This window comes from Nymphalis io, chromosome 29 (genome assembly GCF_905147045.1).
Source record: "Nymphalis io chromosome 29, ilAglIoxx1.1, whole genome shotgun sequence".
Classification (NCBI taxonomy): Eukaryota; Metazoa; Arthropoda; class Insecta; order Lepidoptera; family Nymphalidae; genus Nymphalis; species Nymphalis io.
The window spans coordinates 2215045-2242865 of NC_065916.1; the positions used below are offsets into that span (position 1 = coordinate 2215045).

Genomic DNA, 27821 nt, shown 5'->3' on the forward strand with positions numbered 1-27821 from the left:
AGAGTATCACCGCTGGCCCGGAAACATCATTCCTTTTTTTGGTCAATGTTTTAGATTTTGCTACAGATAATATATATTTTGATTCAGAAAACGCTTTTACTTCCGATAACTTAGAGGATAATTGGTCTTTATCAAGATGGTGTATGTGGTATGGTGCAGTGAAGAAGTGGATATAAAGGAGTGTTGTTATGAATACACTTCTTCTTGGGAGATCTCTCTTGGCACATACTTGAAGAACACAAGAGTATTGTTACACTAGCTGACTTTAAAACACGGTGCTCACAATATACACACGTCGCCGGTCCTCACGAGGAGACGAGTACGTCATATGTCAAAATCAAATCATGGATGAAAAATACTTCCAATCCACGCATTTACCTGAATACACTTGTAGTAGCAGCATGTGAATGTCCCACGAATGGGTTAAGGAATCCTTTCCTTTTTTGAGGGGAAGGTTTGGAGCTTATTCCACCATTCTGCTCCAATGCGGGTCGGTGGAATACACATGTGGCAGAATTTCAATGAAATCAGAAAAATGCAAGTTTCGTCACGATGTTTTCCTACACCGTCAAGCACAAGATGAATTATAAACATAAATAAAGTACATGAAAATTCAGTGGTGGTTAGAACACATGATCATCGTCAAGATTCACGCGTTCTAACCACAATACCATTCATCACGATCTCCTAAACTATCCGCCCGATTGACTTGTAATTTGTCACAGTTACTCCCCCGACGTAGACGCACACTGAGAACGGATGTAAGGATATCTTATCCAATTTTTTTTTCTTATATACCCGTGCGAAGCCGGGACGATTAGCTTGTATGTATATATAAAACAAGTTATATAATGTAGCCAAGTTATGGTTTAAGACATTTGTTTCTCAAAAAAGAATACTCTTCTTCCTGCCCTTATCCCACTACGTGAGACAACTTGTTTTTTCCTTCCACTTCTCTCTCTCACTCGCCATCTCAGCACATACCCCTTTCATCATCATCATACACATATCCTTTCTTACGCAATCCATCCACATTTTCTTCACCCCCCCCCCCGTCCCCTCTATCCATCAACATTCATACTCATCACCCTTTTGGTAACATGCCTTTCTTCAACCCTCATCACATGCTCACACCATGCTAGACTATAACTCTTCAAATTTTCAACTATTGGTGCTACTCTCAGAATTCCTCTGATATACTCGTTTCTTATCTTAACCTTTCTAGCTACAGCTTTTTTTTTGTCTCAAAAACGAATACAATTCATTTAATATGAGAAATACACGTTAATCATATAAGTAAAAACAAAAATTATGGAACAAGTGGGTATTAGTAATTTTTTTAAACAAGTTTTTTATAATTTAACATTGTTATGGGTAAAAGGACATCAGAGCGTCACGGTAGCCTGCGAAAGCGATCCCGTGACGTTCCTCGTTAAGACGGAAAGTGTACCGCTGGTTTTTTAGTAGGTATTCTGATGTTCAGGGCGTACTCGACGCCTTGGACCCCGGCGTCCCCCACATACCCCCCCACTGTTCCCTTGGGGCAAATGCGTAAAGCGTTTATCCAGCGTTAAAAAAAAGGTGGGTAAAAGGGAAAATGTAAGGTTACTATTACGTATCGTTTACATGGCAAGTTTACGGCTATTACATATTTATTTTTATTTATTTATATTGTAAATAATACAAAATAATTTCACAGTGTATATATATACAATGTATATATATATATACAATAATACACACACACACACATATAGATACATACACGTTTTATTCCTAAATAATTATTTAATTCATTAATTTAAATCTTAGAGAATTTTATTTCTGGATTTGGATTTCTTTAATATCGTTAGGTAATTTGTTATATAGTTCTGCTCCTTCGTATAATATATTTTTTCTTCCGTAGTTAGTTCGGGGCGGTCTTAAGCATATAATGTTCTTACGTCTAGTTATATGATATTGTGTTTGTCCTTTTCTTGTAAGTGTTAATTTGGATTGAATATTTTTATTTTATAATTTATGTATTAATACGCATGTTTTATATTTATATATTTGTGAGAGTGTCATTAATTTAGTTTCCTAGTAGATCTTGTCCGTCGGAGTTAAATAGTGGTAATGGAATAGTCGTTTGACTATTTTGTTTTGACCCAAGTTATAAAAATAATCTTAATGACTGTAATGTTGTAGAAAATATTTCTTTTTAATTTTCACCGACTTGCTTGTTAGTTGCATTCGTTTTCAAATTTAATTTTCTTTTTACGACACATTTTTGTTTTAATTTTTTTTATCTATATCGTTTACTGAAATATGAAAGATGAAAGATGACTAAAGCCGAGATGGCCCTATGGTAAGAACGCGTGAATATTAACCGATGATTGTGGGTTCAAACCCGGGCAAGCACCACTGAATTTTCAAGTGCTTAGTTTGTGATTATAATGCATCTCGTGCTTTACGGTGAAGGAAAACATCGTGAGAAAATCTGGATGACTAATTTCACTGAAATTCTGCCACATGTGTATTCCACGAACCCGCATTGGAGCAGTGTGGTGGAATGAGTTCCAAACTGGTTTACTGGTGGTAGGGCTTTGTGCAAGCTCGTCTGGGTAGGTACCACCCACTCATCAGATATTCTACCGCAAAACAGCAATACTTGATATTGTTGTGTTCCGGTTTAAAGGGTGAGTGAGCCAGTGTAATTACAGAAACAAGAGACATAAAATCTTAGTTCCCAAGGTTGGTGGCGCATTGGCTATAAGCGATGGTTGACATTTCTTACAATGCCAATGTCTAAGGGCGTTTGGTGACCACTTACCATCAGGTGGCCCATATGCTCGTCCACCTTCCTATTCTATAAAAAAAAAAACCTTCTCCTCAAAAAGACGGCAGGAGCCCTTTTGCCCAGCAGTGGGACATTCACAGGCTGTTACGGTTACTGAAAACACGCAATGCTTCACACAAAAAATGTTAATAAATTTAAAAGCCGAGCGAAGCTCGATCTTTGTAATACATATATTCATAATATCATGAACATTTTTTTTTAAATTTATTTATAGTTTATAGTTTTTCTATAAATTATATTTTACTTGGTTAAATAATATCTTAGAAGAACTTATATATTTTGAAAAAGAAACGCACACGACGATTTTAAACACCATTTTTCTTTAGTGACACTTAGATATGTGAAATAAAACCTCTAAATAAACATTTTAGTCTCGATTCCTACTTAAAGTAAACATAGCTTGAATATAAAAATGGAACGCTTCGTGTAAACTTCACTGTGTGAACGAGCGTCGGGCTACTATCTTGTATTGCGTTTTGTTAGTGCTTTATCATGTTAAAATTTGCAACAGTTTTAGTAATTATGTTGATTGGTAAGTTTATCGTGGTCACCGTTTATTTCGCTTTCAAGGTGAGCTCTGAGAAATGGTCACCACCATGACATAGGCTCTGTAAGAATTGCATCATCTCCATTTAAGGAGTGTATTCAAAAACGCTGAACAATTCGGGTTTTTGAATGATTATTAACCGACTGCTTCGTTGGTATAGTGGCTAAATATAATGCCGCTGCCTCAGAGGTCCTGGGTTAGATTCCCAGGTCGGATCAGTAAAAATATATTGGGTTTTTCTGGCAGAAAATTCTCAGTAGCCACCCGGGATCTGGAAGTTGGAAATGTGTACACTCCTGTGCCTCGGAAAGCATGTATAGCCGTTGGTTCTGCGCCGGAACTCTTTTCGGTCGTGTCGGACTGCCATCCCATCAGATTATAAGAGGGAATAGTGAGTACACCTGTGTTTGCGCACACACTTCTGCACTATAATATCTCCTGCGCAGTTGGCTAATCTCTTGGGATTGGCTGGCGTGGCCGAAATCGGTCTGGAGAACGTTATTATTATATTAACCGACACATGCGGGTCTCCTCGCGATGTTTTCCTTCACCGTCAAGCACGAGATGAATTACAAACACAAATTAAGATCATGAAAACAACTGAACGAGACAGCTCATTACGGGACGACATATAATAGTAAGCCGATGGCCCAGTGGTAAGAACGCATAAATCTTAACCGATGATCGTGGGTTCAAGTCCGGGAAGCACCACTGAATTTCCATTTGTTTATTTTATGTTTATAATTCGTCTCGTTCTTGTGAAGTACTTCGTACGGTGAAGGAAAACATCGTGAGGAAACCTGCATGTGTCTAATTTCACTGAAATTCTGCCACATGTGTATTCCACAAACCCGCATTGGACCAGCGTGGTGGAATAAGCTCCAAACCTTCTCCTCAAAAAGAGGAGAGGAGACCTTTAGCCCAGCAGTGGGACATTCACAGGCTGTTACGGCATATAATAGTTAGCTAGAGTTACCTAAATTTTATAATATAATTATTATATTTTATCTGTTACTGTTCATACTGAAATTAAAATTAAAATGAAGTTTCTAGATTTCATTAATTTTAGAAAGAAATATTAATATTTTGTTTCCAGGAAGCTTGCTAGCTGCTGGTCTGTCATGCAACTCCTGTGGGCGGGAGTGTGCACCCGCGTGTGGTACTAGGTACTTCCGGTCTTGCTGCTTCAACTATCTGAGGAGGAAAAGAGGTCCAGAGACTCAACAGGTATTTTTTTAAGTTAAATTACAATATTTCCAGGGTCATTCTCTGCTTTGGGATGTATCAGACGAGATCAAGCCTGTGAAGTTTTGGTGATGGGCACCGAAAAGTGATCCAAGTGCGAGTTAGATTCACTTGAGATCGATACATTGCATTTCTACAAAGGAGAAGTTATGTTTGGTTTCTTATTTTGTATTTTTTTTTTTTTTTTTTATATTCGCCGGGAGGGCAAATGACTCTACTCCACCTGTTGGTAAGTGGTAGTAGAGTCCAAACGCGACGACGGCCAGTACAGACGGGAAAAACGTTCTGCACTAGCCGCCTTCGCCTTGCCGGCCCGCAAGATGCCTCTTCACGCCTCGTTTGAAGGAACCCGGGTTGTAAGAGGAGGGGAACACGTGAGCTGGTAAGGAATTCCATTTTTTGGAAGTGCGACAAAGAAAGGAGTTGCCAAATTTCTTTGTTCGCGATGGAATTGATGTCACAGTTAGGCGGTGACATCGAGAACCAGCTCGCGTGGACTTAAGAAGGAAGGGGGAAGCAGGAATTAGAGATAATAATTCCTCAGAGCACTCGCCGTGATACAGTCGATAGAAAGCGCTCAGTGCTGCTATCTCACGACGCAATTGTAAAGGTTCAAGAGTGTTTGTGACCTTTACGTCGCCAATAATGCGTACGGCACGTCGCTGCAACCGGTCCAAGGCCTCAAGTAGGCACTTAGCGGAGCCATCCCAAAGGTGCGAGCAATATTCCACGCAAGACCGTACCTGTGTTTTGTACAGCAGGCACAGTTGTTGTGGCGTGAAAAAGCGCCGCACCTTGTTCAGAACTCCGAGTTTCCGTGAAGCTGTTTTTATAACAGCCTCGATGTAATCCCTTGGACTAAGGTCGCAGCGAACGTCAATCCCCAGCATGGCGATTTTGCTTTGCATCACCAGCGGAGTACCACAGAGGGAGGGAAGAGGGGAAAATGTTGACTTTTTCGCCGTGAGAACGCATACCTGTGTTTTCTTGGCATTAAACTCAACAAGATTATAAGAGCCCCATTTGGCGATGAGCTCTAACGTCCTATCGAGTTCAATGACAAGATTCTTCCGCCTCTCCTCAATTTCCGCTCGCCCAGCCACTGCGCGTCCGTGGTATCCACCATGCACTGTACTATCGTCTGCATAGCAATGTATGTTCCCAAGAGAGAGCATATCATTGATATGCAAAATCACATCAACATCAACATCACGTTGCCTGATTTTAATGTCAGGCATCGTATGGCCACATGCAGGTATTGTAGGTGGCAGTGCACTACAATCATCGATGACGGAATTGTCGGCAAAGAGTTTAGCCAGGAGATCAGCTTGCTCTTGCGGACTGTGAGCTAGCGATCCGTCCGGATTTCTGAGCGGTGGCAGCGAAGGTTGGCAGAAATTGTTTTGCACAGACTTGGTCAGACGCCAGAAGCTACGGGAGCCCCTAGGATGCGAAACAAGGTCATGACCAATCTGTACAATGCGCTTTGCATCCGCTCTCGTGTATGCCTTTCTACAGGACTTGGAATTTTTATTATAGTTTGCTTTCAGTGAGTCAATGTTAGATGCCCCGCTAATGCAGCCGTTGATCCACTTGCGATATGCCGCCTGCTTAGCTGATACAGCATCGGCACATTCACGAGTGAACCAACGGTTACGCGTACTCCTACTGACGAGATCTGAACTAGGAATGTAGTATTCCATTCCCAGCATGATCTCGCCAGCAACAGCAGCGGCACTAGCTGTCGGGTCATTCCCACTGAAGCAACGTTCCTTCCAAGGGACCGACGCATAGTAATCGCGCATACCGTCCCAATCCGCCGACTTATAGTGCCAAACGCGACGTTTGCATACCGCTAGTGGCGGCAGCTTGGCCTGTGGCACTCTGGTAGAAATAAGGCTGTGATCCGAAGAGCCAAGAGGAGCCTGAACCACAACCTGATATTCCACCGGGTGAGAAGTCAGCAGAAGGTCCAGTAGAGAAGGTGCTTGCCCATCAATGTCTGGGATCCTGGTGGGCTGATCAACCAGTTGGGTCAAGTCATGTGTGAGAGCAAAAGCATGAGCAGTCCTTCCAGCATGGTCAGTTTTGAGGGATTTCAACCAGGATTCGTGGTGAGCATTAAAATCCCCCAAAAACACCAATTCAGCGTTAGGAAATTGCTCTTGCGCAGCATCTGCCACCCGACTAAGATGGTCAAATAATCGGCTTGTCTCCAAGTCACCATTGTGGGATCTGTAGAGGCACACGTAGACTCGGCTCTGACGAACCAGGTCCACACGTACCACCAACATGGAGAAGGAGGGGTCCTCCAAGCAGCGCAGTCGGTGACAGCAAACATCCGTCCTGACGAACAAGCATACTCCGGCTTTCGCTTTGAAGGATTCTTCAAGCGTGTAGCCGGGATAATTAAGGTAGCTGGTATCGGCAGGACGGAGTATTTGTGTCTCCGTGAGAAACAACATTGCTGGCCGTGCTGTCTCAAGATGGTGGTGAACAGCGTTGAGGTTAGTGTGGAGTCCTCGGATGTTAGAGAACTCGACCTCAAACAGCGAGGGTATGGTGGGGGTGTGCACCGCTGTACGACCGTTATTTCTGTTTTGTTGCGCCATTTGGGAAAAATAGAATGGAAAAGAGACGTGAAGCGAGCGATGTATTGCCACGATAGGGATGGGCAAAGCGTGGAGGCGTGTTTCCCCAAGTGGTTGCCAAAAGGAAAAATACACTGACCCGCCGGACGGAAGGGCCCCCGAACCCCCCCGGAAGTGGCCGCCGGGACCCCACCTACCGGTCACCAACCGGCACGACGGTCCACCCCGAGATTATGCGTGGCCTGGTGGGGCAGCCTCACGAGCTGGTTAGGCACGCTCGGGCCCCTGTACTATGCCACGGGCGGCCAGCGGAACAGCCGTTTATTCGGGTCTCCCTGTCCGGCAGGTCAATACAGTTTCCCCCGGCATTGGTTCAACAGCCGTCTCCAATTGGACCAACACCCATCGCGGCAATACTCGCTCGGGCTCTGGCTGTACGCTGGCTGACCTCGAAACGCGGCTGCAAGCCACTTCACGAGTTTTTCACCATGCGTACGGTGGTAACAAGCCAGGCGGATGTTAGCATCCTACCACCAGATGAGCAGATGGTCGCTCAGATATCCCTTGTATAAAATGTTAGCTACGATATTAAAATTACAAAAATTAAATAATTATTATATCGGTAACTTTAAACATATAATGTTTTTTTCTATTACAGTTCCTGACCAAAAACCTTCAATATTTGAAACCAGGAACCAAACAACTTATCGAAGATGAGTGGTCGGAAGCTATGCCAAGCGAGTTTGAACATTATAATCAAGCACATAGGGTTGACAGTTCATTACGTAGGGTTTATTTGTAAATAAGACAATGACAACCGTTTTAATTTATATGAAAGTTGGCTTTTTTTGTGTGACGGAATGTTAAAAGCAAATGTCTTACACATACAGCCATTCTAAATGTTTTAAAGATGGCGTCAATTTATTTCTAATGTTAATTTAAATGATAGATGTGTGAATAAAATATAATTTATGAGAGATTGGTTTATTTCCTCGATCCAAACATCAATATTTCTTAAAATAACAACAATTATTAACAAATATAGCTCTTAAACTATGGGAGTAAAAACTTAATGCATTAAAAATTTTCGGCCTTACTTCTTAACGTTGCTTAGCGGCTGTTCAATTAAACACTGATTTATCTCTTTCTGTCATTATTAATTTGAAATTCGAATGAAAAAGACACAGCGTTGTTAAACTTATTTTCCTCTAAACAACACTTATAAGGAAGGAGGTTAAATAATAATCAAAGTTAGAAATAGCAAATACACTATTGTTTTCGAAATTAATTAATTAGGTAACCAAATTTTATTAATTAAAAATATATACAAGAATTAATTATGTCACCTCCTAGGCTAAAAATATAATATATTTATAATATTAAATGAGATAGCGCATATTTTTCCTTAAACATTTTCGCGCTGAAAATATTTCAAAATGGCGCCTTAAAATGTCATTAAACGCTAAGGTAATTAACATAGTTTGCTCGATTATTATATGCCTTAATATACAAAATATAAGTCAGTATGGCTTATCCGTACAGATTTCCTTTTCATTAAACACACTCATCGTTTTTTTTTAATTCGGCCATTTCGTTGTTTTTGATGTTTTAATTGAATAGTTCCTTTTGTTTCCGCCTCGCGATTTCGGCGCTGGCTTCTTGAATTGCTTCGAACAGCCTCGCCTCGTTTAATATTTGGTGGGATATTTCGTCGATGGCATTCGCGTCGGAGTCCATGACAGGTGCGTTAGTCTCTTCGTCCCTGAACTAGAAATTGATAAAAAAAAATAAAAAATCAAAATTACATACAAAGCAACGAAGATGATCAAATATTGTGTGGATCTTAGCTCCAACTTGTATCTGTAGTGTATATATTGTTGTATAATTTCACAGGATGTTATTACAAAATAAAATGCATGAATTCCAAAAAATATATATATTTTTTATTATTTCTTCTAAATTTAATAATCCGTCTTACCTGGCGTTGTCTGTACAGCTCCTGGAATGGCATTCCGGGGATGGTCTGAGAGCGCTTGCGTCCACAGCCTGGAAACATAAATGAATACTTAAAAATGTGATAAAATTATGATAATGCTTAATTACTAGCTTAATTTTGCCCGTTGTCTATTATCATTTGAAATCAATGTCATCACCGCTTCCTGCGGAGGACTGTAAGGGCCGCAGATGCGTTATATCAACACGATCCCACGGCCTCTCCGATCCGTGACGAAGACAGCAAGCGCAGTGGTTTTAGTAGGTAATAATTCCACTTAACCCGGTTATATCCCCCCAGGGTTATAGGAGCAGGGTACCTTTCTGAAGGTTTCCACTGCCGTGCAGTGCCCCAGATAGCTGATGATAGTGTTATACTATCAATTAAATAGTTCCGTTTTTACCAGTGAAAGCGTTGCAAAAGGGTCTCTTCTTCGCTGTCAGGATAACATCATCGCTGAGACGAGGGTCGTAAGACCTGGGGATCTGAAAACAGAAAACCAATACTTCATTAGTAGTATTCCAAGTGTTATATTAATTTTCATCATGATTTGATATCATATTGCAACTTTTTTCTGTTTTTTTGGTATCTATGATATATTTTAGTATTGGTAAAGATTCAGATATTTATTAATTTATTGATACAAGAAAAATATTGGCATATTCACAAAATTAATAATAGAAAATTATGATAATGTATTCTAGTACAGTTTGATACACACTTATAAATGAAACAATCCAATTATAATACACACATAAATGAAACAATCCAATTATAATACTTACATTACACTTAACTTAAATTAATTAAGATGAAAAGAAATAACAATTATATATATGTCACGGATTCAAATGGATTGCCATTTAAATGGCCGCCATTGTCGTCCAACATGTTGATTTTATTAAATCAGTCAGTGCGCACGTCCGGGGCTGGCGCTGTCTTGAAAGCAAGAGACCAAGAGGCCAAGTATGTCACTCGATAAACGATCACACGCACTATTGACGGATAGACCATTATATTTTTATATTTCCATCATTCGGTTGTATAATGGTACCTGTCTTATATTTTCAGAACTTGACTTCACACAATCGATAACCCATAAGACATACATCCATCATGTTTTTGTGGTGTATATATGCATATATATTCTATATTGTTATGTCATAATATGTATACATACTGTGGCTGAAAGACAGCAATCCAATGCGCATAATGCGATTAAGAGCATTAACGAAACGCGGCAGACAGACGACATGGCGGATAAAGTTGACAGCTTGAACAACAAAATGACGTATCTGAAATTAAAAAAGTATATATATTAACTCTAACGTGTAATTAAAGACAACTCCATTTGTGAATGCGGCTTAAATGAAAGTTCAATTGATCACATATTTTTTAATCTAAGCTCCAAGATTCTCTTCGCGAACTTCACACAGTAAATAATATCGGTCCTATTCTTAGTCGTTTAGAAGTAATGAGTTATTTTTAATTGGTGCTAATTACGTTTCATGTTCACATCTAAAATATTTCTAGATCGGCACGTAATTTCTTTTTATATTATAGGTAGGTGGTGCTCGCCCGGGTTTGAACCTACGATTATCGGTTAAGATTCACGCGCTCTTACCACTGGGCCATCTAGGCTTTATATCAGTATCAGTAACAAGCATAACTAATTACGAAAGTTATCCGTCTTATTATCAGTAATTTTTTTTTGTACAATGTGTACGCTTTTACAATAAGCCGTTCTACTTATCTATAATGATTACGATGCGTTCCCGATTCAATTCCAATCCAACTTTGTTTATTATTCGGATTGGCACCGAACCGATATGATGTTACCATATACCGTTAGGTCAAAAACTAACTTAATTGTTAACTTTTATGCCAATAGTGAATAATTAAATTAAAGAATAGGAAAACGGATAAAAAGCAACGAATATGCTTCGATTCGTTTGCGATAAAATGAGAATTTGTCAGTATAATTGACTACAAGATTCCAGAAAACGGTGAAAATTAGTCAATTGTAAAATCGTAATATTATAAACCTAATTACTTATTAGATAGAACACACTGCTGGTAGAGCTTTGTGTAAGATCGCTGGCTCACTCACTCAAACCGGAACACAACAATATCAAGTATTGCTGTTTTGCGGTAGAATATCTGATGAGTGGGTGGTACCTACACAGACGAGCTTGCACAAAGCCAGAGTGGTTTCTAATTCCGGCTACTAATAATTGAATTACTATTTATTTATTCTTAACTAAAACCAGAGGATGCACCTTATAATAAATTGTCGTCTACTTTAAAACGTGTGAGCGAATTTAATGTATTTAAAACTAATCGGAACATATTATTCAAAACTACCCACAGATTAGATACATTAGATTAGCGAACTGCGCAGGAATATCGAGCATAGTGCACAAGTGTGTGCGCAAACACAGGTGCCCTTTCTATTCCCTAACTCTCATAATCCGATGGGTCGGCAATATGACACGATCTGAAAGAGTTCACGTGCAGGACCAACGGCTTTAAGTGTTTCCGAGGCACGGGAGTGTATACACTTCCAACTTCCAGACACCGGGCTGCTACTGCGAATTTTCTGACAGAAAAACCCAATAACTTTTTATTGGCGCGACCTGGGAAGTGAACCCAGGACCACCATATATCTAGCCACAAGACCAACGCGGCAGTCAAAATTATATAACTATTATATAATAAATTGTTATATCTTGCGATCGACATTTGGCTTTACTTCATTGTTAGTAAGTGACGTTGTGTCTTTTATAGGAATAAAGACCTTTAAGATTATTTACAAAAATCCTCAGTAATTAATCAGAAACCTACAAGTTATAAATGTAACACTCTTAGTACATAATATGTCACTTAGATCTGTAGTTTTAAAATGTTAAGCGTTGGCGCTCTGCGGGATAGCGTGACTATGAAATGCATTTTACACACACAGACATATATACCCATATTAGCATTTTACACGCGGCTTCGCTTGCGTCATTCAACATCCATTAGAAACCAATTTCTTTAGCTCTGTAATACACACATCACTGGTGGGCTTTGTGCAAACTCGTCTGCGTAGGTACCACCCACCATCAGATATTCTCAAACAAAACAGCAGTACCTGGTTTTGTTGGACGAGCATATGCCACCTGATGGTATCTCCAACGCCCATAGTCATTGACATTGTAAGAGATGTGAACCATAGCTTACATCACCAATGCGTCACTAACTTGGGAAGTCGGATGTTGTGTCTCGTATGCCTGTAGTTACACCGGCTCGTATTTTAAACCCGAATACAACAATACTAATTATTGCTGTTTGGTGGTAGAAAAAAATAGAATAGAATGGGTTGTACCTATCTAGGCTTGTACAAAGCCAAATATTAATTTAATTTAATTAAGTAAAATAACAATTTAATTGTTTAGTCAAAAGCTAAAATATACTTTATTCAATTATACAAGCAATATAAAAGCCGAGATGGCCGAGTGTTAAGAACGCGTGAATCTTCATTTTCATGTGCTTAATTTGTAAATATAATTCATCTCGTGAATTACGGTGAAGGAAAACGTCGTGAAGAAACCTGCATGTGTCTAATTTCATTTAAATTATGCCACATGTGTATTCTACCAACCTGCATTGGAGTAGAGTGTTGGAAAAAGCTCCAAACCTTCTCCTCAAAGAGGGAGAGAAGTCCTTAGTCCAGCAGTGGGACATTCACAGGCAGTTACGAAAAAAAAATACAAGCAATTCTGAATCGTCATTTAACAATAACGGTTCTTTTTTTTATATAATACACGCCCTTTTTCATTAAAAGCCCATAGACATTGGCATTGTTAGAAATGTTAACCATCCCCTACATTGCCAATGCGCCACCAACCTTGTGAACTAAGATGATATGTCCCTCGTACCTGTAATTAAACTGGCTCTCTCACCCTTCAAACCGGAAAACATCAATACCAAGTACTGCTGTTTTGCGGTAGAATATCTAATGAGAGGGTGGTACCTACCCAGACGAACTTGAACAAAGCCCTGCTACAAGTAAGTTCGATATATTGTATCGAAAACCAGCAAGTTACTTAACGAATGTACTTAATATCACTTAAAGTTTTGTATATTAACTTTTATCTTTTGAACGGCCAACGTTAAATATATTTAAACATTTAACAATTACCGAATACAAATATCAACTTGTTAGGAAACCTTTTCAAGAACGAACTTGTTCGTACTTAATTTATAATTAAATTATAGTTCGGCTTTGTGTATTTGTCTTCTTGTCCTGAGACATCTTAATTTTGCGCGGGACACCCTGGCTTTCGTCCCGGATTTAATTCTGCGTTTTAATACCGATAGTGACGTGTCGAGTTTCATTTATCGGAATTTATAGCAGCTATTTAGCTCATGGGTGCCGATTCCTATGTTAAAATCCAAAAAGGGATATTAAGCTTTTAATAAAGTAGCTGAAAACGCTATTTTTGAAGTGAAAACTTCTTTAGGCGTTGCGCTGGTTTATCGTAGATAGATTCGTGGCTTCGCGTCACCTCGCTAATTTTAATATAATGAAATCGTTGAAAGTACAAATAATTTGAGTATTGTAGAAATTTATGAGAAAAATAATGATTGAAATTTTTGTAAATACAAACAGTATATACAAATAATATAAGTGTATTTTAACTATTATTTATTTAAATTAAGCCGTATTAATATTTTGTACCGATTTTGCGACTGTGTATTTTGATGAATAAAAAGCTATATGATAAAAAGGGATAGAATTTTTACTTGGAGTGCCAATAGATGTCGGATTTGAACAAATATATTTAACAGTTTCAAGTTTTCGCTTCTATCCGCAGTCCCTATGCCTGTTTTTAAAGCGTAATATTTTTTCGGGTAAACAAACGCTTGTGTTGTATGGTCAGTATAGATTTATAATTGTAAAGTGGTTGACGCTTTAGAGTGAGATGAGCCGAGATGTCACAGTGGTTAGAACACGTCAATCATAACCGAAGCTGCGGGTTCAAATACGTCAAACACCGATAAATTTTCATATTGAAATTTCTATAAATATTATTAATAACCATGACTTATAGAGGAATATTACTAGAAAACAATCCCAAGCTTAGCCCAGCTGTGGGGTTAAAGCAACTATGATGTTAATTAATAAAACATTTCCAAATTGACACGCCCGTGAATACATTTTATGCGTCATTTATATCGAAACACATACGTAGTTAGTGTGATTACACCGAAGTACTCGCCTCTCCCCCAAATTATCGTTTAGTGTACGATATTGTCTTTACGACGTCTCATTGCGTATTATTACACGATAATTCAATTATTGTAATGGCGTAAGAGCTTAAGTCAAATTCGTTTGCGAGAAATTTGGTTCATTACGTACGTCTTTATGATTACAGATTATTTATACTAATACAAAGTCGAGATGGCCCAGTGGTTAGAACGCGTGAATCTTAACCGATAATCGTGGGTTCAAACCCAAGCAAGCACCACTGAATTTTCATGTGCTTAATTTTTGATTGTAATTCATTTCCTGCTCGACGGTGAAGGAAAACATCGTGAGGAAACCTGCATGTAAAATCACTGAAATTCTGCCACACGTGTATTCCACCAACCCATATTGGTTTTTTTTTTAAATATATAAGCTAGCACTTGACTGTTATCACACCTGATGGAAAGTGAAGATACAGTCTAAGGTGGAACGCGCTTGCCTAGAAGAGGCCTATTCACTCTTGACTTGAAGGTACCCATATTGCGGTGGTGGGGAAAACGGAGGTCGGGTGGGTATTCCAGATCTTAGCGGTGCGTATCAGAAACGAGGAAACAAATCGTTTCGTACGTGTCTTTGATACGTCAACTACATACGGGTGCAGATCTTTATGATTGGAGTTGGAATGGTGGAATAAGCTTCAAACATTCTTCTCTAAAGAGGAAAAAAGGCCTTAGCCCAGCAGTGGGACATTCACAGCCTGCTAGATGATAGAGATAGAGATAGAGATGTGTATTGTGGTTAGGTTACATCGGTTTTCACTGAAGACATCGGGTTCGAATACATAAGTATCACTCAACTATAATGAGTTTAATTTTCATTTCTTGCAAATATATTAATAAATTTTAAAATATTCTTAAATAAATATATATACATATATATAATTGTGTGTTCCGGTTTAAAGGGTGAGTATGTTAGTGTAACTAAACTGAAATTCAGTTCCGGTTTGAACGCACGATGGATTAAGATTCATGCGCTCTTATCACTGGGCCATATCGGCTTAAGATACATGATATATGTGATTAAAATATAAGCAATTATAAATTTCAAGCCTGTCGTTATTATACGCGATATTTGTTCAAAGCGAATATCTGACAACAGACGGACGAATCAAAAATGACTTTTACAAGGGTTGCTTTTAGCTACGAGGCAGATTACAGTGTAAATTGTACATTACTTTGATGACATTGCAAATGTCAGAGAATTGTCAACCATAGCGTTTTAGATATAAATTTTAAGCGTTATTTTAATTAATATAATCATTTCTGTCTGTTATTCTGTTACAGAATATATTTGACAAAAAGACTTTTACTTTGTGGTAGGGTATTTTGTTCGTCAGGATATGTACTATCCATGTCTATTGTTGCGTTTCGGTTTGAAGGGTGAGTGAGCCATAGCTACAGGCGCAAGGTTAACTAAGATGTTATGTACATCTTAGTTAACGCGGTCGGTGGTACATTGAAGTTTTTTAAAGGTGCTTAGGGCGGACGAGCATATGGGCCACCTGATGGTAAGTGGTCACCAACGCCCATTGACTTTGGCATTGTAAGAAATGTTTACTATTGCTTACATCGCCAATGCGCCACCAACCTTGGAGACTTAGATGTTGTATCCTTTGTGCCTGTAACACTGAGCCAATCACCCTTCAAACCGGAACACAACAATACCAAGTACTGCTGTTTCGCGGTAGAATATCTGATGAGTGGGTGGTACCTACCCAGACGAGCTTGCACAAAGCCCTACCAGTAACTGGTTTAAGAATCTACCTAATCAACATCACACACACAACTTTAAACCTCATTATTAGTTACCTACCTACTCTTGATTACTCCAATAATTAAGAATATAATACATTTAATTTATGAACGGACGTGTTTTTGTACCCGGTGCGTCAAATCTTAAGATATCTATGGGTTGTAATAACAATAATAATATCCTGGGACATTTTTCACACATGGGCATCTGATCCCAAACTAAGCAGATCTTGTACTGTGGAAACCAGACAACTGATATACTACATATACTACTTTTCTTTTGTTAATTCATACTTATATAGACTCAGGACAAACAGACATGTTCATGCACAGAAATGTGTTGTGTTTGTCTCGATATGTACCATTCCTCTATATTGTTGCGTTTCTGGGTGGGAATTGAACCCACAACCTGCGACGTGTAGGGCTGTGGCCAATCAAGTGGCCGAATAGGCGGTCTGTCTACCCATTTTAAGAAGAAATCCATTAAGGATGAAATTGTCAAGCGAGTCACGTGATCCGAATAATGTATTCAACATTAGAAAACAATTAAACGCGGTAATTACAATGAACATCAAGTCATTTTATATTCTAGAAAAGCTGCGATATCAATTGAAACGGGTAATTTCTTGCTACATAATGATAAGATTTCACCCCTTTTTGGGGGCATCAACAATATGTATGCAAAATTTCATGGTAATCGTTTGAGTAACATAACACAACATAACACCTGCACAGACGGGTGAAATCACGGAAGGGAAAGTTATCTATTTCCTGCAAATATACCTCATCCATTAATATGAGCTTATTATATACATTTTATTATATACTTTATATATTTTTTTGTTTTATGTATTAGCTAAGAGTAATATCCAGGTTTACTGTTTTTTTTATTATATGAGTAACAGCTGGGCTAAGGCCTCCTCTTCCTTTTGAGGAAAAGGTTTGGAGCTTATTCAATCACGCTGCTCCAATGCGGGTTGGTAGAATACACATGTGGCATAATTACAATGAAATTAGACACATGCAGGTTTCCTCATGATGTTTTCCTTCACCGTCAAGCACGAGATGAATTATAATCACAAATTTAGCACACGAGAATTCAGTGGTAATTGCCCGGGTTTGAAGCTACGATCGTCGGTTAAGATTCAGGCGTTCTAACTACTAGGCCATCTCGGCTCGGCTTATTATATAAAATTTAAATAATTATTATATTTTGGTTTCTCAATATGTCTGTATCTATAAAAGAATAACTGACATATCAAGCGCAAACGACTGGATAGCATCATGGAAATTTGCATACACCCGTATGCACGCACATATGTATCCTTTTACACAGAAGGTTAGCACTAAGAAAGGATTTTTAAAAATTTAACCCCTAAGGGAGTGATAAAGCGGATGAAAGTTTGTATGAAACTTGGGATCAATTCCAAATTATTATGCGAGTGAAATCGGGGTAAAGTGCTACTTACTCAATAAAACTAAAGCACTAATTGACTAACTCAGACCCTAAATCTTTGTGTCTAGAATATCTTAGGCTTGAAATGCACAGGAATGAACGGTTTCATAAGGAAACATAAAGGAGAACTATGACGTTTGAGAAAATGGGTATTATAAAAAAAATGTTCATTGCCTTGCAAGGTAAGACAAATCTATTTAGCTTTGTTATTATGCAAATAACAGTTTTTTTAATTAGTTCTTTTTATATAGTATAGGAAGGTGGACGAGCATATGGGCCACCTGATGGTAAGTCACCAACGCTCATACATATTGGCATTGTAAGAAATGTTAACCATCGCTGACTTCACGAATGCGCCGACAACCTTGGGAACTAAGATGTTATGTCTCTTGTACCTGTAATTACACTGGCTCACTCACCCTTCAAACCGGAACACAACAATACCAAGTACTGCTGTTTTGCGGTAGAATATCTGATGAGTGGGTGGTACCTACCCAGACGAGCTTGCACAAAGCTCTACCACCAGTGACCTTATAAGCTTATCTTCTATATGTATAATATATAAAAATGCATGAAATTGCAGTTTCTGTCTGTTATATCAAAATAGCTGCCCCTTTTTAAGTTAATACGGCCGTTTGCGAGTTACCGAAACGAGGAACAATCGTTTTTATTTCAACTACCATTACTACCTAATAATTTAAATATGTATAACTTAAATAGTCATTATAAGGTACATAAAAATGGCTGATATTGAAGGATTTTGTCATATATAGGAATTCCTCGCTGGTGAAGCAAAGTGGCCTAGTGGTTAGCGTGAATCTTAACCGATGAACGTGAGTTCAAACCCGGGCAAGCCGCCGCTGAATTTTCATGTGCTTAATTTGTTCTTATAATTCATCTCGTGCTTGAAGGTGAAGGAAAACATCGTGAGGAAACCTGCGTGTGTCTAATTTCATTGAAATTATGTCACATGTGTATTCTACCAACACGCATTGGAGCAGCCTGGTGGAATAAGCTCTAAACCTTCTTCTCAAAAAGGGACTTCTGAAAAATTTCTTGTTAGAACCAATAACTTATTGGAGCGAACTCAATACTAATATTATAAATACGAGACTCTCTGTCTCTTACACATTCACGGTTAGCTACTGAACTGGTTTTGATGAAATTTGGTACGAAGCAAGCATGAAGCGCATGACTTTTTTTAGCCAATACCTAATCCCCTTAACATAACACGCGGAACGAAATCTAGTAGTCTATAGAAGCTGGCTAAATCGTGTGATCAAACTTTTGCAAACGAAAGTTATTCTTTTAAATTTTGCAACGCAGCTTGAACGCTATTTGGGATCATGTTATGAAACCATATATATACATATAAACATACATACATACAGACTACGCAGTCGAGTAACAGCAGTAATTAATTTGTGTTTGTTCCTTTGTTTTTGTCCACTGTTTTTGTCTACCAATGTTTTTGCTGATATAAAATATTAACTAACGGAAATTTTTTATAAAGGCACCTATCAATTAGGTGGAAAACCAATTCTAGGTGGTAGGACCTTGCCCGTCTGGGTAGCTACCACCCACCCATCAAATATTTTACCGCAAAACACCAATAAGTATTGTGTTTCGGTTTGAAGGGTGAACAAGTGTAACTACAGGGACAAGGGACATAGCATCTTCGTTTACAAGGTGGGGCATTGGCTATGTAAGGATAAATATTTCATCATCAATGTCTATGGTGGCGTCCACATACCATCAGACGACGTATTTGCTCGTCAGACTTCCTATATTATGAAAAATCACAACTAAAAGAGATCTGGTTGAAAAGCCTGTAATTTTTTTTTTTAAGTTTACGAAATGTAGTTAATTTTTTATATATAAAGAACGAAGGTAACGGTCGCATAACTGGACAAAGGTCTCATTTCCTTTTAAGGTTTATTTATTAATGATAGGTTGATGGGCCAATTGGCTACCTGACAAGTGGTCACCACCGCCATAGACATTTGCTGTAAGAAATATTAATAATTCTTTACATGGCTAACGTCCTACCAGTCTTGGAAACAAAGAAGTGGCGCTTACCTAACAGAGTTTAAACCTGTAATCTTCAGGTAACGTTCACTCGTTGAAACCACTGGGCCATAACGGCTTATTATAATTTGTTTAAATGATATATTTACTTGCTAAACATAAGGGATATTTTTAAAGACTTTTTAAAAAACAAAAATTTGTATAAAGTTAGAATATCGACTTACCTCGTCCGGGAGTCGAACACTGTATGCAGCGGGAGTGCTGCGTCGCGGTATTTAAACGGCTCTGGGCGGGCGGACAATGGCGAACTGGGACATGCGTGGAGTAGACCTTTGATACTAAAAGACTTTCATAATATTATAATTTATATAAAATTCTAATTATATTGTATATATTATAAAATGTATTAAGCTTTAAAAAATATATAGCAATGCATTTTAGTTCTATGTATTGATATGTACTAATATTATAAATGCGAAACTGTCTGACATTGACATTAGACATTGGCACTGAACCGATTTTGATGAAATTTAGTATAACGCAACCCCGAAGAACAAAATGATTTTGATTTGAAATGAATTGAATGAATAATTAATCGAATTCGAAAGGAAAAATGTTAAATGTATTTTTTAAGGATTGTTTAAGAGACTCCGCGTCTCCGTGCGGAGTCCTGCTGTTTCTGTACACGATGTGCGTTTAATACAAGCCGTTGCGTGTGGTTTTTCCTTCATGTCCAAAGCTAAGGATGATGAAAATTACATTAAATATATTTATTTCATACACAGCATTTAATAAGCTTCGATTATAAACATTTAATAAGCTTCGATTATAAACATTTAATAAGCTTCGATTATAAGCATTTAATAAGCTTCGATTATAAACATTTAATAAGCTTCGATTATAACGTCAATAGCACAATGGTTAAGTCTAGCGATGTAAAAGTCGCGGATTCGATTCCTTTTGTGATATTGTTGTATCCACTTCTAAACCAAGCTGTACGCTTAACTGGAGGGGTAAATTGGTACATTAGTAATTCCTTAAATAAATGTATTGCTATTATACTTAATATATATTGTAAATGCGAAAGTAACCCGGTCTATCTGTTACGCTTTCACGGCTAAACCACTGGATGGATTTTGATGAAATTTGGTCTGAAGCAAACTTAAGCCCCAAGGAAGGAAATGGGCTACTTTTTTATACCCAATACCTGCCCCCCCTTTTTATCAGGTGAGCGGAATTTTAACTTCTATATTTGAATACGCGAAGATAAAACTTAGTCTTTTTATAAGGATATTGCGTACACAGAAAAATGTGAGACTTGACATAGTTAGGGTTTATATATCTACATAAGAAGAGCAGAAAGATAATATATATATTTATAACAAATTAATAATATAAAACGTTCGTACATAATAGTTTACGTTCGTAGTCTTATGACAAACTTTAGGCCACCTGGTGGTAAGTGGTCAACGCCCATAGACATTGACGCTATAAGAAATATTAACCACTTCTTATATTATCAATGCGCTACCAACCTTGGGAACTAAGACGTTATGTCCGATCTTTAATTTGGCTTAATCACCCTTCAAACTGGAATGCAACAATACTAAATATTACTGTTTGGCGGTAGAATATATGATGATGCCACCTACCCAGATGGGCTTGCGCAGAGCCCTATTACCTTGTATAGTGAATGGGCCACCAGATGGTAAGTGGTCACCAACGCCCTTAGACATTGGCATTGTAAGAAACGTTAACCATCGCTTACATCACCAATGCGCCACCAACCTTGGGAACTCAGATGTTATGTCCCTTGTGCCGATAATTACACTGGCCGACTCACCCTTCAAACCGGAACACAACAGTACCAAGTACTGCTGTTTTTCGGTAGAATATCTGATGAGTGAGTGGTACCCAGACGAGCTTGCATAGAGCCCTACCACCAAGTACTACAATATTACCAATAACGTTAGCGTTTTTTTATTATATATTTCCTTGGATTGTTGTGATATTTACATGGTTTATAAGTAGGTATCAAGTTTGTTCTGCTATCGAATTTTGTACCTTACGCAATAATTAGAGTCAAATTAAAAATTTAAATTTTTTTTTTTTTTTATAGAATAGGAAGGCGGACGAGCATATGGGCCACCTGATGGTAAGTGGTCACCAACGCTCTTAGACATTAGCATTGTAAGAAATGTCAACCATCGCTTACATATCCAATGCGCCACCAACCTTGGGAACTAAGATTTTATGTCCCTTGTGCCTGTAATTACACTGGCTCACTCACCCTTCAAACCGGAACACAACAATATCAAGTATTGCTGTTTTGCGGTAGAATATCTGATGAGTGGGTGGTACCTACCCAGACGAGCTTGCACAAAGCCCTACCACCAGTATAGTAGTAGCAGTAGGAGGGACTCTTACATATATATATATATGTAGGAGGGACTCCTATATATATATATATGTAGGTCAGGTCTTTGATCACTATCGTCGAACATCATGTGGGCATACAGTATGTTATCGTGAAATGATCAACACTAAGTAAATATGATAAAACTTTATATACGGTATATATATATATATATATATATATATATGTATTGTACGGTATATATATATATATATATATATATATATATATACCGTACCGTAACAGCCTGTGAATGTCCCACTGCTGGGCTAAAGGCCTCCTCTCCTCTTTTTGAGGAGAAGGTTTGGAGCTTATTCCACCACGCTGCTCCAATGCGGGTTGGCAGAATTCACATGTGGCAGAACTTCAGTGAAATTAGACACATGCAGGTTTCCTCACGATGTTTTCCTTTACCGTAAAGCACGAGATGAATTATAATCACAAATTAAGCACATGAAAATTCAGTGGTGCTTGCCCGGGTTTTAACCCACGATCATCGGTTAAGATTCACGCGTTCTTACCACAGGGCCATCTCGGCTTATATATATATATACAATATATATCTTATGGTGTAGGTAGGCGGACGGGCAAATAGTCCATCTGACAGTAAGTGGTCACCACTGCCAATCAATATCGCCAATGCGCTACCAACCTTGGAAGCGAAGATGTTATATCCCTTGTACAGTTACAGTCACTCACCGTTCAATCCGGAACGCAACAATTTACTATGTATTTCTGTTCTGCGGTAAAATGTCCGATGAGTGGGTGGTACCTACTCAGACAGGCTTGCACAAAGCCCTACCACCAAGATAATAATTATTTAATTATATTTAATTAACATATCTATTTACTATTGCTTCTTGCCGGTGATTTCGGTAGCATCTAGATCGTACCGGTGCTTAACATTTAATACGAATGCATACGTATTACAATATATTTTATTTGTAACATACAGATCGTATATTTATTGTGTATATATATATTGCTCATAATGGTGATGGGGACGAAAGTTTCCTACGAAATATACCATTTGGTTTCTCGTTATCGCCATAATATAATCATTTAACCATGACATCATGAGAATATTTTTGATGTGAAAACATCAAAGCGCTCGGTACACGGTAGGGGCAAACTGGGACTTCGAGTGTCATACGAGTAAGCGTAAGATTTCGAGCGTAACATGACGTCAGCGTAAGATTTCGAGCGTCCGATGACGTCATACGGTGCCACCCAAACCTCTTTCTAATTAAAAGAATTTAATACGTTAATACGAGTCGTACGGTCTTAGTTCGGACTTCGTATGGTGAAAATAAAAAAAAAAACATAGCTGTCATGTCATATTGAAATAACTATATAAAATATAGCGCCTGACGCGTCTGTCTGTGTGTACGGGATAAGTGTACCTCCTAAACACTAACAATGACTATTTTTATCTATTAGTAAAAAACGATAGGTTATTTGCGAAGCCATTTTCTAAAATCCATTAATTATTAATCCTTATTCAAATAAATATTATATCCTAAATTGATTCTATAAAGTGTGTACCAATTTTGGATCTATGTTTCAAAGTAAAATTTAAACTAAAACCATTTTTGTTATTATTTATATTTATATGTTGTTTTTAATAAATAGTGACACTTATGTACACTAAATAATAAATACAAGTTATTAAATATATATACCCACATAACATTTTTTTTTGCTAACCATACTTCACATTTTATTTGTTAGTAAACTATGCAGTTTACTAACATGCGATGCCATGCCATGCGAAGCAGATGCTAGTATATAAGTAATATATCATGCCTGTAAACAAACAACAATTATAATTAAATAAATTTTATTTGTATATATTAATTAATTCATACTCAATATACACAATGCATCCAAATAATACAATTTTAATAATGATAAAAAAATATCTTTATTTTTTTGCTGTCCGTACAATTAAGTGCTTTTCGCCATTTGCAAATCGTTTCTTAATTGATACGCATTAAGCGCAAAAGAAACATTAATATACATATAATATACGGTTTAGGTATTCGCTTAAAGAAAGGTAATACAAATAACGAGCTAGGAATATCCCACTGCTGGACAAAGGCTTTCCCCTTATGGACAACACCGGGTTTTCTTTACAAAGCAATATACTTATAAACAAACACAAAAAAGACATGAAATTTGAAACCAAATCATTATCTTCGCTTAACAGTATCTCCCTTAGAGTACACATATACACACACACATACGAATATATATACATATGTATATATAGATATTTTTTTTTATTGTATAGGAAGGCGGACGAGCATATGGTAAGTGGTCACCAACGCCCATAGATATTGGCATTGTAAGAAATGTTAACCATCGCTTACATTACCAATGCGCCACCAACCTTGGGAACTAAGATGTTATATCCCTTGTGTCTGTAATTACACCGGCTCACTCACCCTTCAAACCGGAACACAACAATACCAAGTACTGCTGTTTTGCGGTAGAATATTTGAGAATAGAGTGCGTTTAAGAACTATTTTGTAAGAACAAACTCTCACTCACCGCGGAAAACTATCGTGACATGACAAATAGTAATATGCGATATTGAGCGTAATGATTATAACACTACAAGAATATACGGATCAAAATAGTATATCACCATAAGTGGTATGTCAACATTTGACGGGTGAGTAATGAATTGAATTGGTCACAATCAGACACGAACGGAAAGAGTTAAAGCGCAGGGCCAACGGTTACGTGCTTTCCGAGGCAAGGGATTACTCATACTTCTATTATACTCTGGGTTGTTACTGAGATCCTTTGACAGAAAATCCCAATATTTTTTATTGGCCTGACCTGGGGCTTGAATCCGGGACACCGGGTTCTGCCTTCAATCAATCAGGGAGATCAAGGATTAAGGATGCGTTGATAAATAACGAGTCATATATAATATTATATCATTGTGCTAAAACAATTTTACCCCTCATTACCCATTTATTGAAATTCGGTAATATTTTGTCTCCTTCGAAAATTGTGGAGCGAATGAATTTGACAAATCACTAGCATTGTTGTTCTAATATCTACTAATATTATAAATTCGGAAGTAGCTCTTTCTATCCCGCTTTCACGGCTAAACCACTGAAACGATTTTGATAAAATTTGGTACGAAGCAAGCTTGAATTCCGAAGAAGGTCATAGGGTGCTTATTATGTCTAGTATCTGACTCCTCAATCCCCAACAAGCGGGCCAATCCTCGAGCAAAAAGTAACATTATAAATACGACAATGAGTTCGTTTGTTGCGTTATCACGTTTTAACTACTGCATCGATTATCATGAAATTTCGCATACAAATTGTCAAGGACACAAAAAATGACATAGAATACTTAAAACCTTCCCCCCACACACACTCATAGGTGTAAAGCAACGAGCGGAAACTAGTATGTAATAATAATAATATAAAGTTTGTATGCTGGATGTTTGGTACTCAATCAGGCAAAAATGGCTGGACGGATTTTGGTGAAACTTGGCACACAGATAGTTTATAACTTTTTTTTTAACGCTGGAAAAACGCATAACGCGTTTCCCCATGGGAACAGTGTGGGGGGGGTATGTGGGGCTCGCCGGTGTCCAAGGCGCCGAGTGCGCCCCGAACATCGGAATACCTACTAAAAAACCAGCGGTACCCTTTCCGTCTTAACGAGGAGCGCCACGGGATCGCTTGCGCATGCTACCGCGGGATAGTTTATAACCTGGATTAACTATATTCTATAACATTTTACACTGTACTATACCATAAGTATTTATTTATTAGGTAATCCCGTGGATGTTGCAAATCATTTTTTCAAGCATCTAGACCTGTGTTTTCCAACCTTATTATTATACAAAATTTTAACAATTGTTTAGTTCCCTTAAGAAATATAAATGATAAGTTTTAGAAAGAAATCACTATGAAATTTTGGTGAATCCCCGACGACTATTTGACTATTTGACGACTCTAAATACCCAGTTGATATTTTGGTAACATCATCATCACCCTTTTCGCGTCCACTGTTGAACATAGATCTCTCCAATGGCACGCCACTGAGCTCGATTTTCAGCTCTCGATCTCCAACCGCTGCCAGCCACCTTGCGTATATCGTCACTCCACCTAGCTGGAGGGCATCCTACGCTACGTTTGTCAAGGCGTGGTCTCCACTCCAGAACACGTCTACTCCAACGGTCGTCGGTTCTGCGACATATGTGTCCAGCCCACTGCCACTTCAGCTTACTAATCCTTTAAGCTCAGCGAGCTATTTTGGTAACGTCAAACGAAATTATACCTGGTAATTATTTACAGCATTTTTTAAGAATTTGCCTTTTTTGTTAAATTTGTCACCGATATTTTAATTGCATTCCATTTAAATAACCCAAAAGAGTTTAGTCATGTCGAGTCCATTTTTAAATTGCCCCCCTTTACTATCAAATTGCCCCCTGTGGGAATATCTGTAATTGTGTTGTTTCAGATGTATATATACAAAAAAATAAATAAATTAATAACTTTTGTATGAATGATTAAATTTAATTTTAATCTAGTAGGTAGGTAGTAGGAACAAGCTATACTGGTAATACACTTTACTTACGTTACTATAATAAACCGTACTATACATATATATATATATATATAAATAAGCCAGCTAAAAAAATACATTCAGAAAAACAAAAAGAAATATTATACTAACGTAATTCAATAATGAAAACATATAAACTGTACAAACTCTCGGTGTACGTTACGTCTTATTTTTTTAATAATTCGTTTTTTTCTTGATTTAGGTACTTGCGTGGGATTTATTTCGATTTAAGATTATTAATATCACAGTAACGGTGATGGTTTTTTTAATATTATAAAATAAGGACCTTATTTCCGACCGATTTCGGCCACGGCGGCCAATCTCAAGAGAGATTAGCCAACTACGCAGGAGATATTATAGTGCACAAGTGTGTATGCAAACACAGGTGCACTCTCTATTCCCTCATAATCCGATGGGATGGCAATATGACATGACCGTTAAGCGTTCAGGCGCAGGACTAACGGCTTTACGTGCTTTCCGAGGCACGGGAGTGTACACACTAGACTCCGGGCTGCGAATTTTCAATAGAAAAACTCAATAACTTTATTTTTGCCCCACCTGGGAACCCGGAGGTCCTGGGTTTGAGCCTAGGACCTACGGCCTTACAGTCATTACTATTATGTCTAGGATGAAGAGCCACATGATGGAACGTGGTAAATAAACATTGGTGCCATAAATATTAACCATTCCTAACATCTCCAATGCGCTAACCTAAATGAAATATTTGTATTCACTAATCTGAATTGCAGTAGCGTGGTGAAATGAGCTCCAAACCTTCTCGAAGGGAGAGAAGACCTTAACCCAGCTGTGGGAAATTTAATATTTCAAACGCCTTTACGTCAATAGTCTAAGTATATAATCATTATTATACAAAAACCGTCGCCGAAATGCGATACATCTTCTGATATAGTTTTATGTGTATCGTTATTATTGTTCTTTATATATGTATATATGCAAATGTAAATAGATGTTAATACAATTTGCAAATTATGAAATTTTTATTTTGTATTTTGCCCTTACTTATAAATATTTTGCATGTGATTGGTTAAACCATGCTGTCTTC

The 27821-nt window shown here is 37.9% G+C and overlaps 3 protein-coding genes across 3 annotated transcripts in view; 2 read left to right on the top strand and 1 right to left on the bottom strand.

The window, feature by feature from the left end:
- Nucleotides 1-17335, top strand: part of LOC126779524 (uncharacterized) — a 75205-nt gene extending 57870 nt beyond the window's left edge. Inside the window, exon 10 of the transcript XR_007670364.1 lies at nucleotides 17287-17335. The gene's annotated coding sequence lies outside the window, so the exon portion shown is untranslated. The remainder of the gene's footprint in view (nucleotides 1-17286) is intronic.
- LOC126779786 (uncharacterized) lies at nucleotides 3316-8024 on the top strand. Its single transcript, XM_050503922.1, has 3 exons — nucleotides 3316-3371; nucleotides 4483-4613; nucleotides 7881-8024. Exons 1-3 carry the CDS (start codon nucleotides 3332-3334, stop codon nucleotides 8022-8024), a joined length of 315 nt encoding a protein of 104 aa, XP_050359879.1. The 5' UTR covers nucleotides 3316-3331.
- Nucleotides 8201-20077, bottom strand: LOC126779684 (cardioactive peptide). The gene is made up of 5 exons (XM_050503845.1): nucleotides 19968-20077; nucleotides 10396-10510; nucleotides 9619-9700; nucleotides 9201-9268; nucleotides 8201-8989 (listed from the first exon to the last, which is right to left on the bottom strand). The coding sequence occupies exons 2-5, from the start codon at nucleotides 10468-10470 to the stop codon at nucleotides 8831-8833; spliced, it is 384 nt and encodes a 127-aa protein (XP_050359802.1). The 5' UTR covers nucleotides 10471-10510; nucleotides 19968-20077; the 3' UTR covers nucleotides 8201-8830.
- Nucleotides 20078-27821: the final 7744 nt, after the last annotated feature.

Coding starts and splice junctions, on each gene's coding strand:
- LOC126779684 (XM_050503845.1), bottom strand. CDS start 10,470: ATGTCGTCTGTCTGCCGCGTTTCGTTAATGCTCTTAATCGCATTATGC. Junction 9,269..9,618: donor CTTTTGCAACGCTTTCACTG/GTAAAAACGGAA, acceptor TTATGTTTCCAG/GCTGTGGACGCAAGCGCTCT. Junction 8,990..9,200: donor AGCTGTACAGACAACGCCAG/GTAAGACGGATT, acceptor ATCAATTTCTAG/TTCAGGGACGAAGAGACTAA.
- LOC126779786 (XM_050503922.1), top strand. CDS start 3,332: ATGTTAAAATTTGCAACAGTTTTAGTAATTATGTTGATTG. Junction 3,372..4,482: donor TTTAGTAATTATGTTGATTG/GTAAGTTTATCG, acceptor TTTTGTTTCCAG/GAAGCTTGCTAGCTGCTGGT. Junction 4,614..7,880: donor GAGGTCCAGAGACTCAACAG/GTATTTTTTTAA, acceptor TTTCTATTACAG/TTCCTGACCAAAAACCTTCA.